Source organism: Ovis aries, chromosome 19, assembly GCF_016772045.2.
Source record: "Ovis aries strain OAR_USU_Benz2616 breed Rambouillet chromosome 19, ARS-UI_Ramb_v3.0, whole genome shotgun sequence".
Taxonomy (NCBI): Eukaryota; Metazoa; Chordata; class Mammalia; order Artiodactyla; family Bovidae; genus Ovis; species Ovis aries.
The window spans coordinates 13,871,445-13,887,795 of record NC_056072.1 but is presented as its reverse complement, the minus strand read 5'-3'; the positions used below and the strand labels follow the sequence as shown (position 1 = coordinate 13,887,795).

Genomic DNA, 16,351 nt, shown 5'->3' with positions numbered 1-16,351 from the left:
CTCCCCGCACTGGAGACTCACGGGGACACAGGCTCTGACTCCCTGTGAAAGAGCCCAGGGAGGCCCAGAAGGAGGCCACGTGATGAGCGGTCAGCCCTCCCTGGAGTCCAGGACCCCGACCCTGCCCTGGCACCAGCCCCAGCTCTCCCACCTCCACTGGGGGCCCACGAGGATGAGGGCGGCGCCGGCCAGAGGTCAGCCTGCCAAAGCCTTTTGTAGCGGAACATCCCGGCTCTTTGATGTTGCCCCGGAAGCCTCTGAGACCCGGCTTCAGTTAATTTTATCCCAAGGCAAGTTGGACGCTTGTCCTGGAAGTTGTTCCGCACGTACCTTCTCCGCCTGGCTCTGTGTGGTCCCATGGGGTCGCCCAGAGTTGGGAGTGTTTGGGCCAGTGCACTTGTCCTGGGAGCTTTCCAAGCTCTCCCCTCCCACCACCACCACACACAGGCGCACACACACCCTCCCTTCCTATCACCACTCCACTGTGTAGAATCGACGCTTTGGGCTCAGCCGACAGCTGACCTCTCTCTCTAAGGTGGGAATCTAGAACTTCACCAGCTCTCCTCCCCACCCCCTCACCTTGTGGGGCCAGCTTTCTCAGAAGGCCTCACAGAGAACCACGGCGGTCTGGCCTGCCGGAGGGGAGGGTGAGATCTCAGCGGAGCGGTCATTAGCGGAATGCGTCCAAAGGGACTGTTTGATCACGGCCGTCCGCGAATGTAACCACCACAGGGGAGTTTTCAGCTGTCCCCCAGTCAGTGTCTGGCCTAAATTTGGACTAATTGGTGCCTGATGGTTTTAGTCATGTCAGCCAAATGTGCTGTAATTTTCCTTCCCATTTCATTTTCCTCCCAGTTTTCTCCACGTGAGGAAGTTTCAGCTGCCCCTGATGTTTCCTTAGAGAGTCCCAGAGCAGAAGGGAAATTTTGGAGGGCAAGGACACAGGAGAGGAAGTGAAGTGGACTCTTACTTAGCTCAGGTGTCTCCACAACTCAGCCTGACCACATCTGCCTTGTTCTGACGCCTGTCAAGGATGCTGCCGGGGTGACGGAGTCCCCCACAAAGCAGGGTGCTCCCCGAGGCCACACCCTTGCTGACTGCAGCTGCTGCTCTGCCCCCAGCCCTGAGCGCCGCCCCGCCACCTGCCTTCCAGGCTGCCTTCCCCTCGGGCCCTGAGGCCCTCTGTCCACCTCCACACAAACCCCAACTCGATGCCTCTGGAACTGTCACTCATAGCTGCCCTGAGGGCCTGGGGGGACAAGGTACTCAGCCCAACCCCATGACACCCCCAAGTCTCCTTTTATCCTTGTGCATGCGGTGGGTTCATGGGAGCCGAGGGGTTCCTGCTCAGCACAGCGTGTAACTGTAAGCAGAGCTTACAACCAGCGTGACCAACTGGCCCTCACCCGTTTGTGACATGTGTTTTAGGAAAAGGTCAAAGACGTCATGTATTTATGTGACAGTTTCAACCTGTGTTTAAAAAGTGCTCACTTAGCAAAAAAATAAAGCACTCATCTGCTAAGTCTGTTCACAAGCTGGCTAGTGACAGTAGTTTATCCCCCTCAGTGCTCTGAGAATTACTGTGTAGTTGGAGAAGACTCTTGAGAGTCCCTCGGACTGCAAGGAGATCCAACCAGTCCATTCTGAGGGAGATCAGCCCTGGGATGTCTTTGGAAGGAATGATGCTAAAGCTGAAACTCCAGTACTTTGGCCACCTCATGCGAAGAGTTGACTCATTGGAAAAGACTCTGATGCTGGGAGGGATTCGGGGCAGGAGGAGAAGGGGATGACAGAGAATGAGATGGCTGGATGGCATCACTGACTCGATGGACGCGAGTCTGGGTGAACTCCGGGAGTTGGTGATGGACAGGGAGGCCTGGTGTGCTGCGATTCATGGGGTCGCAAAGTGTCGGACATGACTGAGCGACTGAACTGAACTGAACTATGTTCCCCGTCTTCAGATCTAGCTCTTCAGGACTGCCCTGTCCTCCTCTTGGAAAACTCTCTGAATTGCTTTCATTTTAAAAAAATTTTTATTATTTTTTGGCTGCACTGGGTCTTTGTGGCTGCGCGTGGGCTTTCTCTAGCTGCAGCGAGCGGCGGGGGCTGCTCTCTAGTTGCGTTGCGTGAGCTTCTCATTGCGATGGCCTCTCTTGGTGGAGCGTGGGCTCCGGGGCACATCGGCTTGGCTGCCTCAGTGCCTGTGGGATCTTCCTGGACCAGGAATCGAACCCACGTCCTCTGCATTGGCAGGTGCATTCTTAACCACTGGACCACCAGGGAAGTCCCAAGAACGAATTCTTTTTTCTAAATATTTATTTATGACCGTAGCCTGCCAGGCTTCTCTGTCCATGGGATTCCCTAGGCAAGAATACTGGAGTGGGGTGCCATTTCTTTCTCCAGGGGATCTTCCCAACCCAGGGATTGAACCCAGGTCTCCCACATTGCAGGCAGATTCTTTACCATCTGAAACGCCAGGGAAGCCATGAATTGCTTTATTTCCGATAGAAGTCTCAAGGGCTCTGTTTCTCTAGCATGAAGTCCAAGGTGCAGACTTCCCTCTCATTTCCCTTAAAAGGGTCTGTGGGGTCACTGGTCCCCACCGCCTTCACCTGGACTGTTTTTGCAGCCCCTCCTCACTAGCTCCCTGCCTCCAGAGGGTCCCTGTTTCTAGCGGGCCCCTGTTTCTTCTGCCTCCAGGTCCCTACCAGGGTCCCTCCCACCTCGGGACCCGCGTGGCTGGTCTTCTTGCCCCTTGGCAGAATACGAGTCCCCAGATTACTGTGTCTGGCTCTTTCTTCTTGCTGCATCCTCAAGCGTTATCTCCTGTATCCTGCCCACCCAGCCACCCCCTGCCACACTTTCTCCTCTTCCCTTTCCCCTTCTTGACTCTCCTTAATACCCACCATGGTCTCAGAGTGTCCTATCTGCTTTTTTCATTGAAGTGTATTTGATTTACAGTGTTTCGGGTGTACAGCAAAGCGATTCAGTTATATGTGTACACATGCACACACACACACACGTATGTGAAAAGTCAAAGTGTTAGTTGCTCAGTCGTGTCCAACTCTGTGCGACCCTATGGACTGGAGCCTGCCACGCTTCTCTGTCCATGGGATTCTCCAGGCAAGAATACTTCTCCAGGGGATCTTTCTGACCCAGGAATCGAGCCTGGACCTTCCACACTGCAGGCAGCTTTTTTTTTTTTTTTTTTTTTTTTGTAGTCATCTGAGCCGTCAGCAAAGCCCATATACACACGCACATACTATTCTTTCCCAGCCTTTACCATCACTGGTCGTCACGCAGTAGTGAATATAGTTCCTTGTGCTGTGCAGACCCTTGCTGTTTGTCCGTGTATGGAACAGTGCGTGTCTCTCTCTGTTAAATTCCCCATTAATCCCTTCCTGCTCTTTCCCCTTTGGTAAGCATGAGTTTGTTTTCTGTGTCTGTGAATCTGTTTCTGTTTTATAAGTAAGTTCATTTGTATCGTTTTTTAGATTCCACGTGTAAGTGGCGCCATACGGTATTTGGCTTACTTCACTCTGCGATCAACCCTAGGTCCGTCCACGTTGCGGCAGATAGCGCCGTCTCACTCCTTTCCACGACGAACACTCGCTGCACGCGCCGCAGCTGCTCTGCCCATTCGTCTGCTGATGGACTTGGAGGTTGCTTCCGTGTCTTGGCTGCTGTGAACACTGGGGTGGATATAGGCCCGGGGTGGGACTGTAGGACCAAATGGTAACTCAAGCTTTAGTTTCTGAAGGGTATTGTTTACTCTTTCGTAGTGGCAGCTCTGCCTTGACGCACACCCCGCTGTGTCCCCAGAATCTCACCAGGGCTTAGGCGCGTGGCAGCGCTCAGGACACGTGGTCCGCCGAGCACAGAATCACACCCGTGCTCGTCGGGCCTGTCGCTGCTGCGGGAGGCCTCCTGTGTGCTCAGCTCAGGTCGGACTGTGCTGTCCGTCCTGCCAACCCCTCAGCAGACTTGAGGGCCTTGGGAGTGAGGTTTGTAGCACTGGAGACCTCGTGCTTACCACGGCCCCATGCTCCTTTTGTAGAATCGCAGTCACGTTCCACGCATTGTTTTCTATATTTTCTGCTTTTCTTACCTAACATTCCAGGGTGCACATTTTCCTGATTGTTCTTATTTATGATGGCTGGATCACAACAGAGCAGTTTAGCGGCTGACTGGGTCCTCACGTGGTGAAGTGAGGATTGGGGGAAGAAGCAAACTTGGGGGGGCCTATTAAGTCTTATTGATTTGCTATCATTCACTTTGCAACACTCCCCCACCCCCGCCTCCCATTTTCCCTGCTGTCCAATAGGAAGTTCAGAGAAAGGGCTGGAAACAGGCCCTCATTAAGTCACTTCTGCCTACTCCTTCCCCACCTCAAAGCCCTGCCATTAATGCACACACTCACACCACCCCATACTGTACACTCAGGGGTTACATCGTCAAATGGACTCCCTCAGTGTGACCCCATGGAACATTCCTAAGGATCAGCTGCAATTCATTTGGGTCAAGTACAAATAGTGTCTACTCAAACGGTTGCTCACTTCTTATGACCCTCGTTCTCACTCCTCGTAACCCAGTCACAGGACGGTTCCTACCTGGCGAGTTTTCTCTCATGAGGAACTGACTCCCGCCACGTCCCGTGGCTGACATCCCAGAGCCCCTGCTTCTGACACCTGTTCTCCCGGGGTCGTGTGGGGAAAATGGTGTGTCCTGATCCTGTGTCTCACCAGAACTTTCTTTGGGCCAACCTGTTTAGTTAATTCTTTTACCCACGAGAAGTCCACAATCTGGCCTATTTGCCAATTAAAACTGGCTTTTCCTCACTTGTTTTGGACCTAGGCTGTTGTAGTTAGTTGAATCGGGTCTGAAAGTTTTCCCAAACCAGCTATATTGCGTTCAGCATTTTAGACTTACTGGATTTAATGGCCAGAAACTGATGTAATTATGACCAGTTTCCCAGCAATAAGGGCATTTTTACTGCCCTGGAGAGAGCTGAGAGAATTGGCTGGTCCACAACGAAGGGGGTAGGTATGGATAATTTTCTTCGAGAAAAGTCATGTCTTAAGGGGTGAAAAAGAAAAGCAAGTCCTCAGCCTGCCATCCTCATGGACTCTGGGCTTAGCAGGGGCCCACAGGTCCAGACGGGAGTCTGGAGGGGAGAAGGGCGGTGTCAGGCCAGGTTGGGGAGCCCATGGATCCCAGAGGAGGAGTGCCCTCAACTTCCCTGAGATCGTCCCAACGACTAGTGCCACTCAGGAGCCTCACTTGCTTGCATTGAGGAATATGGTGTCGCATTTCTGAGCAGACTCCAGCAAAGACACAGAGGCCACGAGGCAGCCGGAGGCCATGTGTGAGAATCACTGCCCTATGCTCCAAGTGCCCTCCGCATCTCACGGAAGACACGAGGCACACAGGGGCCCAGGAACGGAGCAGCGAGTGTTCCCATAGTCTTGCTTTAAACGTGGATGTGCAGGGCAGGTCAAGAAACGTCTGGAGCAACCGAGAACGAGTGACCGACAGCAGGTGGAAAGCGGGAAGGGGCTGCCAGACTGCACCACACTGACCAGGGGCTCCTCGCAGACTCCACCCCGGCATCTGAAGGCCAGGGGGTAGCATGTTGCGATGCGCAAGGGGTGGACAGAAATGGCTTTGAAGTAACTTAAAAACCTTCGCGCTCCAAGAGGAGATAAAGTATATATTAAAAGTGCAGAATAAAGGGGCCGATGGAGAGGTTTATGTTTGAAATGGAAACCCTCTGAAGTAGAGTTGCAGTTTGCTGCTTGTCTGGGCTCGTGCCTGTGAGATCTGAAGGCCGCGGAATTAGAATAACCCTCCTGTGTGTGCAGTGTGCGGAGCACCTGGGCCGCGCGCTCGTCAGCTCCGTCTGCTGGTTTTTTTCTAGTCTGTCTGGGTTGCCTGGGCCTGTCTAGAGGAACTCAACAATAAGAAAATAGGGTTACCTTGGCTTCCCTTTGCCACACACATTCAGTCCCAGTGGAGAGACAGACATGCATTATTTCCCACTGGTAACGGAGGCCCGCAGCCTGCCCATACCTGCGTCCCTGGCGGCCACGGGGCTCCACACCTAAAACCACATCCAGGCAGAGAAGCCGCACCCGAGCTTTTACGGGCTGCACGTGTGAGTCAGGTCCAGGAGCGTCAGTTCACACTGTATCACCAGGATACAGCGTGAAGTACGTTCTTACTTCCACGTTTTTAAAGGACAGTGCTGAGGAAGGTTGTCAGCAGGCCGGGCTTTGTCACCTGGTGGCCACTCGGCCCGGTGAGCCACTGTCCCCTCAGCTGGCCCCGCACACTTCAGGCTCCTGCCGTTACCCGGGGCCAGAGATGGCTTCTTGTGTTGGTTTGCATTTGGGAAGCTGAAATCCAGAAAGGAGGCCAACACAAACACTGTCCTGGAGGGTGAGTGTGCCAAGAAAAGAAGGAAAAAAAAAAAAGCCCCTACCTTACAATTTGTGAACCTGGTGGGGAACATGAGGGATAATTCTGTGGGATATAAGCCTCTCCTTTTGGTGTTCTAGTTACACCAAGTGATTCCCGAATGCTCTCTGACACAACTCACGTTCCAGGGACTGAAGCAGAAGGTTGAATAAAGTAGGGTGTTTACCCAGAGTCCATCATCTGCTTGTTTATATACTCTCAATTAAACTGATGTGGGGAATTGTCTTTCCAAGTTGATCTTCATTCTGAACTCAGATTCCCCACTTTTTTATGATCTTTCCCTTTAAGATCCTATGTTTTGAATGGATGCCTGTCTGCCAGGTGAACTGCACGTGTTCAGTACATTCATGTTTCCACTTTGATGGATTTTAGCTGTCCAGCTACCAGTGAGACATCTTAGCAGCAGGAGACATGTGAGGCAGGCATCCTCTGTTTGCAGGGAATGAACACCAGCCATTCGATGTTTTGAAATAAAATCTACTCTCTGCTACGGAAAATTATTGCAAAATGAAATTGTTTCCTTGTCTTGGCTAATGGGCATTAACTGCCTTCTAATGAAAACACTAACTACAGGAGGAAGGCGTGTTGACACTCTTCATGGTGTCCTCTTGCATTATTGATTTCTTAGAGTCACTGCATTGCTTGCTCTTGACTGCAGTGATCAGACCCACGAGAAGTTGTCTAGCAGCTGCTCAGCCATGAACTCAGCATCTCCGTGGACAAGTATCACTTCCCCCCCGCCTTACTGAGTATGGGTCTCAGTGTGAAGCAGTCGAGCACAGCACAGCCCGTGTACTCTCTTATCGATCTTCTACAAAGAGCAGAGGCTTTTAAATTTTTATTAATTTTTTTAAACTGAACTATAGTTGATTTACCATATTGTGTTGGTTTCAGATATATAGCAAAGTGATTCAGTGATACATGTATAAATCTGTATTTATTCTTTTCCATTATAGTGTATTTCAAGATACTGAGGATATAGTTCCCTGTCCTATACAATAGGACCTAGTTGGTTACCCATTCTCTATATACCAGTTTGTATCTGCGAATCCCAAACTCCTAATTTATCCCACCCCCTACCCCTCCCATCCCCTTTGCTAACCATGTAAGTTTCTTTCATTTACATCATGTTTTCTAGATTCTACATATAAGCAACATCATATGATACTGTCTTTCTCTGTCTGGCTCACTTCACTTAGTAAGACCATCTCCAGGTCCATTCATTTCGTTGCAAATGGCAGTATTTCATTCTTTTCATGGCTAAATAAAATTCCATTGTAAATACATAAAGGGCAAAGTTGTAAACACTGATGAAGTCCAATTTGTCAGCGTTTTTCTTTCTGGGATTGTGATTTTGTGTTGTATTTGAAAACTCATCAGCAAACCTAAGGTCATATATGTATTCTCCTATATTTTCTTCAAGAAATTTTGTTTGTTTGTTTTAGATTTTACATTCAGATCCATGATCCGTTTTGAATCATTTCTCTTTTGGGACATGCCATCCCACTTCTGGAACTGTAGCTCCGATCAGGGATTGAACCCAGGCCCTCAGCAGTGAGAGTTTGGAGCCCTAACCACTGGGCAACCAGGGAAGCCCCTCGAGTGGCATTTTGTTTGAGGTGCAAGATAAGTGCTTAGGGCCAGGTTTTTACACAGAGGAGTCCGTCTGTTCCAGCACTGTTTGCTGAAAAATGTTCCCCCATTCAGGTTACCTTTGCACGCTTGTCAAAACTTTGATATTATTTGTGTGGGTCTGTAAAAAAAATCCTGCTGGGATTATGATAGGAATTGCATCAAACCTGTATTTTGGGGAGATCAATATATGTACTATATTGAGTCTTCTAATTCATGAACATAGTAATTATATCCATTTATTTCATTAAAAAATGTTTTATCGGCATTTTATAGGCTTTAACGTACAGATCCTGACATTTTGCTAGTTATACCTTTGAAATTTGTCAGAACGTGCTTTATGACAGTAAGTATGTTTTGAAGACTTTACATGTACATTTGAAAAGAACATATATTCTGCAGTTGTTAAATGAATTTTTCTTTATATGTCTATAAGATCAGGTTTGTTAATCTCGTGTAGAACATCCATATCCCTTCTGATTTCCGTGTGCGTGTTACTGGGAGAGATTGAAAAGTATGCCACCATAATTATGGATTTGTCTCATATCTTCCTGATCAGTTCATCTTTTTATAAATACATGTCTCTCTTTATTCTTAGTTGTAATTATTGGCTTAAAGCCAACTTTGATATTATTATAACTACACCAGCTTTCTTTGGTTATAACTTGTGTGACATATCTTTTTTCATTCTTAAAACTTCAGTTGTTCTTTGCCCTTGTATTTAAGGTATGTTGGTATGCATCACATGGTCACGTTTTATTTTGGTTATATCCAGTCTAAAAATGTTAGTCTTTTATTTGTAGCACTTCATAAATTACACTTAATATAGATGTTGATATATTTGGGCCTGCATTTACGACATTACTCTTGATTTCTGCTCTTTTTTTCCTTCCATCTTTGGGTTTATTTTGCTCTTTTTCTAGTTTCTTAACATGAATGCCTGGATTATTGACTTGAGACCTTTCTTTTTTTATGTTAAGTATTTAGTACCATAAAGTTCTCTTTAAGCACTGCTTTAGCTGCACCTCCCCCCGCCCCCGCCCCAACTTTGATACATTGTATAGACATCTTTCAGCTCAGAATACTTGATAATTTTCCTTGGGATGTATTCTTTGATCCTTGGATTATTTAAGAGTGTGTTGTTTATTTCCAAATGACTAGAAATACTTTAGTTATCTTTGTTATTTACCCTAACCCTAACCCTCTGTCACCTTAACCCTAATAAACTCATGTCCAGTGAGTCGATGATGCCACCCAACCCTCTGATCCTCTGTCACCCCCTTCTCCTCCTACCCTGAATCTTTCCCAGCATCAGGGTCTTTTCCAACAAGTTGGCTCTTTGCATCGGATGGCCAAAGTATTGGAGCTTCAGCTTTCTCAAGCTCTTCCTTGTCACCTCCCTAATACTTCCTGGTTCCCTGGGTCTCTTGTTTCCTGTCTGGCCACTGACTACTCCCTTTCACACTTGTCATGTCTGGGCCAAACACTGGGAGAACAGAGGGGAGTTTTGGATGATGGCTCCCGTTGCTGCCACCGCAGAACTGCCCGCTGCCTGGGGCGGAAGAGACCCAAGGGAAGGGAAAGGGGCTTTCATCTGCACTCTTGGAACTTTTGGACCTTTCCTCTCCCCTTCCTGAAGCCTGGCTTCTCCCACAGCCCTCCCCTCTGCTCCTCAGTGCTCACCTCCGGGGTTTGGGTGTGCTGAGGTCAAGGTGGGCTGCACCAGCGGGAAAGCAGTGGTGCTCTGGTCTCAGTCCCCACTGCCAGGGCTGCCAACTTTTCTGTGATCTCAGAGAGCTGCTCTGTGTATTCTGTTCCGGTTCTAAATGGACAGGAAGAGCGGCATGTGTTTTCTCTGTCTTTCCCAGAATTAGAACCTCTGACTGATATTATTTAAAATTTGGCTGACGGCCCATCTTTATAGGTGGGATAACAGTTGACGTGCTAGTAAGAGTTTAGGTGAGCAGCCAGAATGCATAGTTTTCAATCCTCTTGCCTTTATGTCAGCTGCACATGGTGCTATTTTGGCCTCTTCCTTTGATCACATAATTTCCACCGTAGGTTTCTATTTGCACTTTCCAAGTAGCGCTCGTGAGTGAACGTACCCTTGCTATTTCTTTGCGAGTGGGGCTCAGCCTCTTACACATGACGTGTGGCAGGGTTAATCAGGGCAGCAGGTTTAGGGCAGCGGGTTTGGATGTAGCTCACCTGAACCGTATGAGGCACAGCTTTGAGAAAAATTAGATGGGAATCCTTGCTGAAGATCCTTTCCGGCTAAGTTTGTGCTTGCTTCAGACCTACTGAACCCCACAGCAGCCTTCTGAACTCATCAAGCTGGGTGTAATTTCCGAACGGATTCGCATGCAGCTCTTTTACGATGCAAATCTTTGCAGAAATTACATCTGATGCAGCTGAGCTGACAGCTGGTGTCTACACACTCAGGAAGTGGGACAGGATCTCCGCGGAGGCTCAGATTCATTCACATGCAACTAAGAGGCCACAGAAAGGTCTAATTACCCCTGTGACCTTCCTGTCCGCATCTGTGATTGGTTAAGAAATGGAGAGATGATTCTCCAGCCCTGGTTGCTACAATCAGGTAGGAAGACAAAAGTACAATGGGAGCAGCCAAGGTCAGCCTGGTTCCAGCCTCAGGTGGGATTAGGGTCCAGCTCCCTGTGTGCTGCCATCGCGGCCCCTCATCTCACTAAGCCTCTGTTACCTCATCTATAAAGCACAGTACACGCTTACCTTGTGAGGTGAGGATACTGAGAGGGAGGCACGAGAAAATGTACAGGAAACTGCAGTCTGCTGAAATGTAAAGTGCCACCAAAGTGTTTACCAGAAAATATTTGAAGAATAATAGATAAAAATAGGACATGGATGATGAATCAAGAGAAACAAGTCTAATGCTAGAGCCTGGGTTCATTCCTAAAGCCTTCCCCTCTCTGTCCGTAGGACACGGACTCCAGGGTCTGGATCAGGAAGTCTCTGGGAGCGGGGCTGGGGTGGCCCCTCTCTGAGTCCCTTCCAGCCCTGAGGGTTTAGGGTGTGTCTCCTGTCTCTCCAGGAAGTTGGCAAGGGCACATTTCCCAGGGAACCTGGGCAGGGGTGTTGCCCTGGTCCTGCTGTTAGTGTCTCTTCCTTCTCCCAGCCCCCCGAGATCAACAGGAACCCAGAATCGCCCTTCTGGCTGTAGGAAAGAGGCTGGGTTGGGCTTGGGACACAAGGGCCAGCAGGGCCGTGGAACCAACAGCTGGCAAGTTTGTTCACCCATGATTTGCTTTCCCTGAAGGGTTCAGGCTCCCAGAATACACAGCCTCCTAAGGAGCTGACAGGAAGCACCCCATCCTGACCTGGCACTTGTCCAACTGCAGTGAACTCCCTCCTGCTCACCTCCAAGGATGCCTCTGTGATCAGCAGCACCTGGGGGCTCACTGCCCAGTAACATGGGCAGCCAGAGACTCAGGATGCCCAGCGAAAAGGCCTGTGGGTCAGGATGGAGCAGCTGACTGCTCTCCTCTCCTCCCTTGCAGATCACCTCCAACGAGAAGCACCTGGAGAGTCTCAAGAGCGCAGAGAGCCTCCTGCAGGCTCTGGAGGGGCTGGCCCCGGCCGGGGGGTGAGTAGGCTTGGCAAACACGCTCCCATTTCTTTTTCCTCTCCTCGTTTCCCCTACACACCAGGGACCACCACCCTCCCACCTGACACTGCCCACTGTGCGCCCTCCGTCCTGGTGGATGGGCCACCGAGGCCCCACCTGCTAAGGGGTGCCTAGCCTTTGCTGGTAGTTTTTCTTCAGAATCACGAGGGTCTATGGAATCTGCTCCCTGGTGTTTTGAGTATTGCATTCATTGGAGAACAACACGTGGTTGAGGTACTGGAGAGATGGTGATTGTGTGGAGCAGGCTCAGCTCCAACCAGCACTGCTGCATCAGCCCTGGGCTGGGTGGGGCAGCGCCTCCTGGCCTCCCCCGCCTCTCGTCCTTGTGCTTTCTGGGAACTGGGAGGGACAGGCTGGCCTTTATGGCGGCCCAACTTGCCTGGCGGCCCCTGTAGTGTAAAGTGTGGACAGTGGCTCCTGGGCCAGGTGGGTCCATCCCCAGGGACGGCAGCGTCCTCAGCCCTGACAGTGGGTGCGTCTCCTTGCTGGTCACTGGCACCCAGTGCCACTCTGGTGGGTGGGATGGGCTCATGGCTCCACTGGAGTAGCCTGGCCTGAGCCAAGAGCAGTTCAAGTGCATTCCTTCCTTCCAGAGAGACCCCTGACATGCAGAGCAGGAATACGTGGCCCCATCCCCTTGCACCCCACCTCTTCTTTGCAGCCCCCAGTCCCACTCCTAGGCAGCAGCTCGCCTACCATGTCGTCAGGGGTGTGCCACCAGCTAATTTTACACTTCAGGGGGCACTGCCATGCACCATTCTCTCCTTTGGTGACAGTTGTTAAGACCCAAGTGTGTGTCTCAGACAATTTGCTCCAGTAACAAAGATTCCACGTTAAGGCCTTAACTGCACATCCGCACCTATGAGAACGAGAAATCCAGAGTTGCTGGCTGAGTGGCCAGGAAGGGGCACCATGGAGCGTCTGGGATCTCTGCTGGCTGGCACAAGTCAGCTGCAGGCTGGCGCCAGGCAGGCTCCTTGTGGGCTCTGGGCTGTCAGGCCCTGGCTGCCGTCTGCCTGACTTGCCCTCACAGCTCAGCATCGGTGCATCTGTCCAAAGCAGCTCAACGCCAAGTGGTGGCAGGGCCAGGAGCGCAGGCGTCGCTTAGGGGGCTTGCTACGGTGGGACTGTGGGCTTTCAGGTCCTCACCTCCCACCCCTTGAGCCTGGGGATCCTGTCTGTGGTTTTCAAAATGATGCTTAGGGGAGCTCTGGGAAATAGCTGGTTCATCAGGTACTCAGGTGAAAAGGAGGCCAGCCCCTTTAGAAGATGGGGCATTTAACCCTGGAAATGCCTGAATGTTTACTTTGCTTTTTTTCACAGGTCATCAGCCAACAGCGCAGTGGCGTCCTTGGCCCTGGAGATCCTCCAGGCTGCTGGACACTAGGCAAGAAGGCACTCGGCACAGTCCTCTGCTGCCGCCACCCCTGGCTACACACACCACAGGTCACCCACAGCTCTGTGTGGACTCAATAAAGTCAACTGAATCCAGAACCTCTGGCTGAGGTGCTCTTGACTGCAGCCCTAGAAAACCCACTCAGAACGATGCCTGTTGGCTGCATCTGGGAACCCAGGTTTGCTCGATGTTCTCAGAATGCTCTCCCCGTGTGTGGGCTAGGTAGACCTCTGCTCAAGCCGGCACTGCCTGCACTCATCAAAGTGGAGGGAAGCTGCGGGCATCTCCCAGCCTCTGTCTCCTCCAGAGGTTTACCAGGCGGGACGATTCAGGAATGCTCTTCCAGCCACACCTCTAGAGCAAGCCTTTGGAAGCTTGTTTTATTTTACCTGCCTGGCTTTTTCATTTCAGGGATGAACTGATTCTGAGAATCCTGGGGAGAAATGGGAAAGACTCCACTCACAGGAGCAGGTAGTTAAAACTTTGCCTAAAGGAATGCAGCATGCTCATGGGATGCTGGCTTCCTTGCAGGTCTGTCTGCTCACCTAAGTGGGATGAAGGCATCAAGGTAGACTCCTTCCCCCCACCTTCTACCAGTGACCACCACCTCCCAGCCTCGAAACCTTTCCAGCTTATCCTCACACATACACCCTTAACACCCCGACACTGCGGAGGGGTGCTAGGACCGCGGCACTGTGGGGGGTGAGGATCTTGGGTGGCTGGAACCAGGTGAGCAAATTGAGAACATTCCTTGGCCTCCTCTCTGGGGTCTGTTTCCTCAAACTGCAGAATGAAAGGGCTAGACTAGATCAGCTGCAGCAGTGCTCCGGGCTTCTCAGACAGAGGAGCCCCGCCCCTGACAGGCTTCTGTCCTCGGCCAGAGCCCCTATGCAGGCAGGATGGGCAGGGCACGCAGGGGTAGGAGCTACACGGACATGGAATTCTCCAGGCAAGAAGACTGGAGTGGGTAGCCATTCCCTTCTCCAAGGGATCATTGCGACCCAGGGATTGAACCCAGGTCTCCCGCATTGCAGGAGGATTCTTTACCATCAGAGCCCCCAGGGAGGCCCCATCTACTGTGTCACGGGCAGCCGGCCACACTGTCGTCACCAACAGCCTCATCTGCCGCAGTGTGCCAGCTTCCCTGTGGCTTTGCAGTGAACAGCTGCTCTGCGCCCCCCTCCACAAAGGCATGGATGTAACTTACCGTATTTAAACCCCACCACCTGCCAAGCACACCACCTTATCTCCATCTCATAGCAGAGGAAACTGAAGCTCAGAGCCAGTCTACTTGCCCAAGGCCCCGCTGTCAGGTCGAACTTAGGACTCGGACTCCAGAGCCTGTTTGTCCACCGGTGGGATATCCAGAGCCGAGCTGTGAGTAGCTGAGGTGTAAGGGGGACCTGCACCCTGGAGCAGGCAGTTTCTTTTGTTCCAGCCTCCGTAGTGCCCACATAAGGAGGCCCCACAGAAGTCCTGCTGGGCAGCATGCCCATCACCCGGCTGTGCACCCCGGGGGCCCTGGCCTGCCTGGATGTGCCTGTGCTCCAAGGGTGAGGGAGTCGATGGAGGCCTGGCCTTCAGCTCCTGTTGCTTTGCCCCTCTGGTGCAGGCAACAGGCACAGTTCTGTCTGCCCAGGCAATCTGTTCTCTCCTTTCACTCAGATCTTGAGGGAACCACCCTGGAGTTCTGGGCCGAGTCCTCCCAGAAGGTATCTCAGAGCAATGGAATCTTCTTTACGCTTCTGCGTTGAGCAGGGACTCTCTGCTGCTTAAGGTGAAACAGGAAAGCTTTAACATTCCAAAACCATGCTAAGTGGACCACGCATGGCTGTGAGTCCCCAGCCTTGCTTCTTGGAGGAAAGGCCTATTGGAATAGGCACAGGGTGAGAAGGCAGTCCCTAGCAGGGCTTCTGTCCACCAAGGATGCTCAACCCAGGGTGTCAGGGGCTGAAGCTAGCCCATGCCACGTTTTGCACCCTGGCGTGAGGCTCTTCTGTCCTCCTGGAGTTAGGGGATCCTTTATGTCCTTCTCACAAAGGCACCTTATGGAAAGCAAGAGCCCCAATCCTGCTGAGCTGAGGTAGCGGACATGAACTGTCTGGGTGGGCAAGGAGGATGTTGAGGACGGTAACCCTTGCTGCCCTGCATGGGAGGCCCACACCCCTTTGTGGCTTCCCAGGCTCTGAAAAGAGCTGACTGAGCCCCTCAGGGAGGAGAGGCTGAGCCCCCCAGGGAGGAGCAGAAGCACGCCGTGCGTGGAGATGACTTGCGAGGCCACGGCAGGCTGCCTGCTCTCCACTCACGGCAGGCCCAAGCTTTGAGACCTCGCCTCAGCTTACAGTCTGAGTACACACCCAGTGAGCTGGCCCTCTGGGAAGATCTGTTTGGGGTGACTTTGGCCTGGGAGGTCTCCTGGGCAGAATCTGGCAGCCAAGCAGTAGCAGTGGGATTTACTTCTTAGGGTTCTTGGTACTTGTCTAGCTGTTCATGTCTCCGGTATTACTGTGAGGTCACCATGTCACCTCATGAGGTTCTCAAGTCAGTTCTGGGGTTGCAGGGCAGCTGTCAGCCCTGTGGCACAGGTCACAAAGTGGGGCCTCTGCTGGCCAAGGCTCTGGTCAAAGGTCTGGGCCTCTCCTGCCGCCACCTGAAGCAAAATGCCTTGTTTTCTCCTTACTCAAACCACAGAAAACTACATACAAGTCAGTCTCTCTGATACGGGGACTTTAGGCTGAGTGAGGCAGGAGCCTCAGGAAGCAACTGGAGGGAGGGGGAGGCTTGGTCCCTGGGGAGAGCTCTGGAGCTGGGGGACAAGACTCACCAAACATGAGGAGGCTTTGGCCCCAACAGCCTCAGCCCAGAACCAGGACCCGGGCAGAGTTGGGGTCTTGATGTGACCCGACCTCCACCCCCTCAGAGGCGGGATGCTGAGGTGGCAGAGGAGGCCTGCCACCCCACCCTCTAGCTTCCTCACCAGATGGGGAGGTGGCATGGACGCCACATCTGATGCTAAGAAAAGGAAACACTACCTTCAGTGCCCCGCACCCCCGCCGCCATTATTTTCTAATCGCATTTGCCAGGTGTTCACTCAAGCAAGGCAGTTAGGTTCTCACCTACTAGAACAGAACACCTGCAGTGGCGCAACTCAGCTTTCTGTTGGCGTACAAACTATGCAGCATGGG

At 51.6% G+C, this 16,351-nt stretch overlaps 1 protein-coding gene across 8 annotated transcripts in view; it reads left to right on the top strand.

Moving 5' to 3' along the window:
• The window catches only part of ULK4 (unc-51 like kinase 4), a 528,243-nt gene extending 514,979 nt beyond the window's left edge, over positions 1 to 13,264 (top strand). For all 8 annotated transcript variants that reach the window (XM_060402096.1, XM_060402095.1, XM_060402097.1 and 5 more), the window contains 2 exons: positions 11,643 to 11,728; positions 13,094 to 13,264. In XM_060402096.1, coding sequence (XP_060258079.1) covers positions 11,643 to 11,728; positions 13,094 to 13,157 — 150 coding nt within the window. In that variant the 3' untranslated portion in view covers positions 13,158 to 13,264. The remainder of the gene's footprint in view (positions 1 to 11,642; positions 11,729 to 13,093) is intronic.
• The last annotated feature ends 3,087 nt before the right edge of the window (positions 13,265 to 16,351 follow it).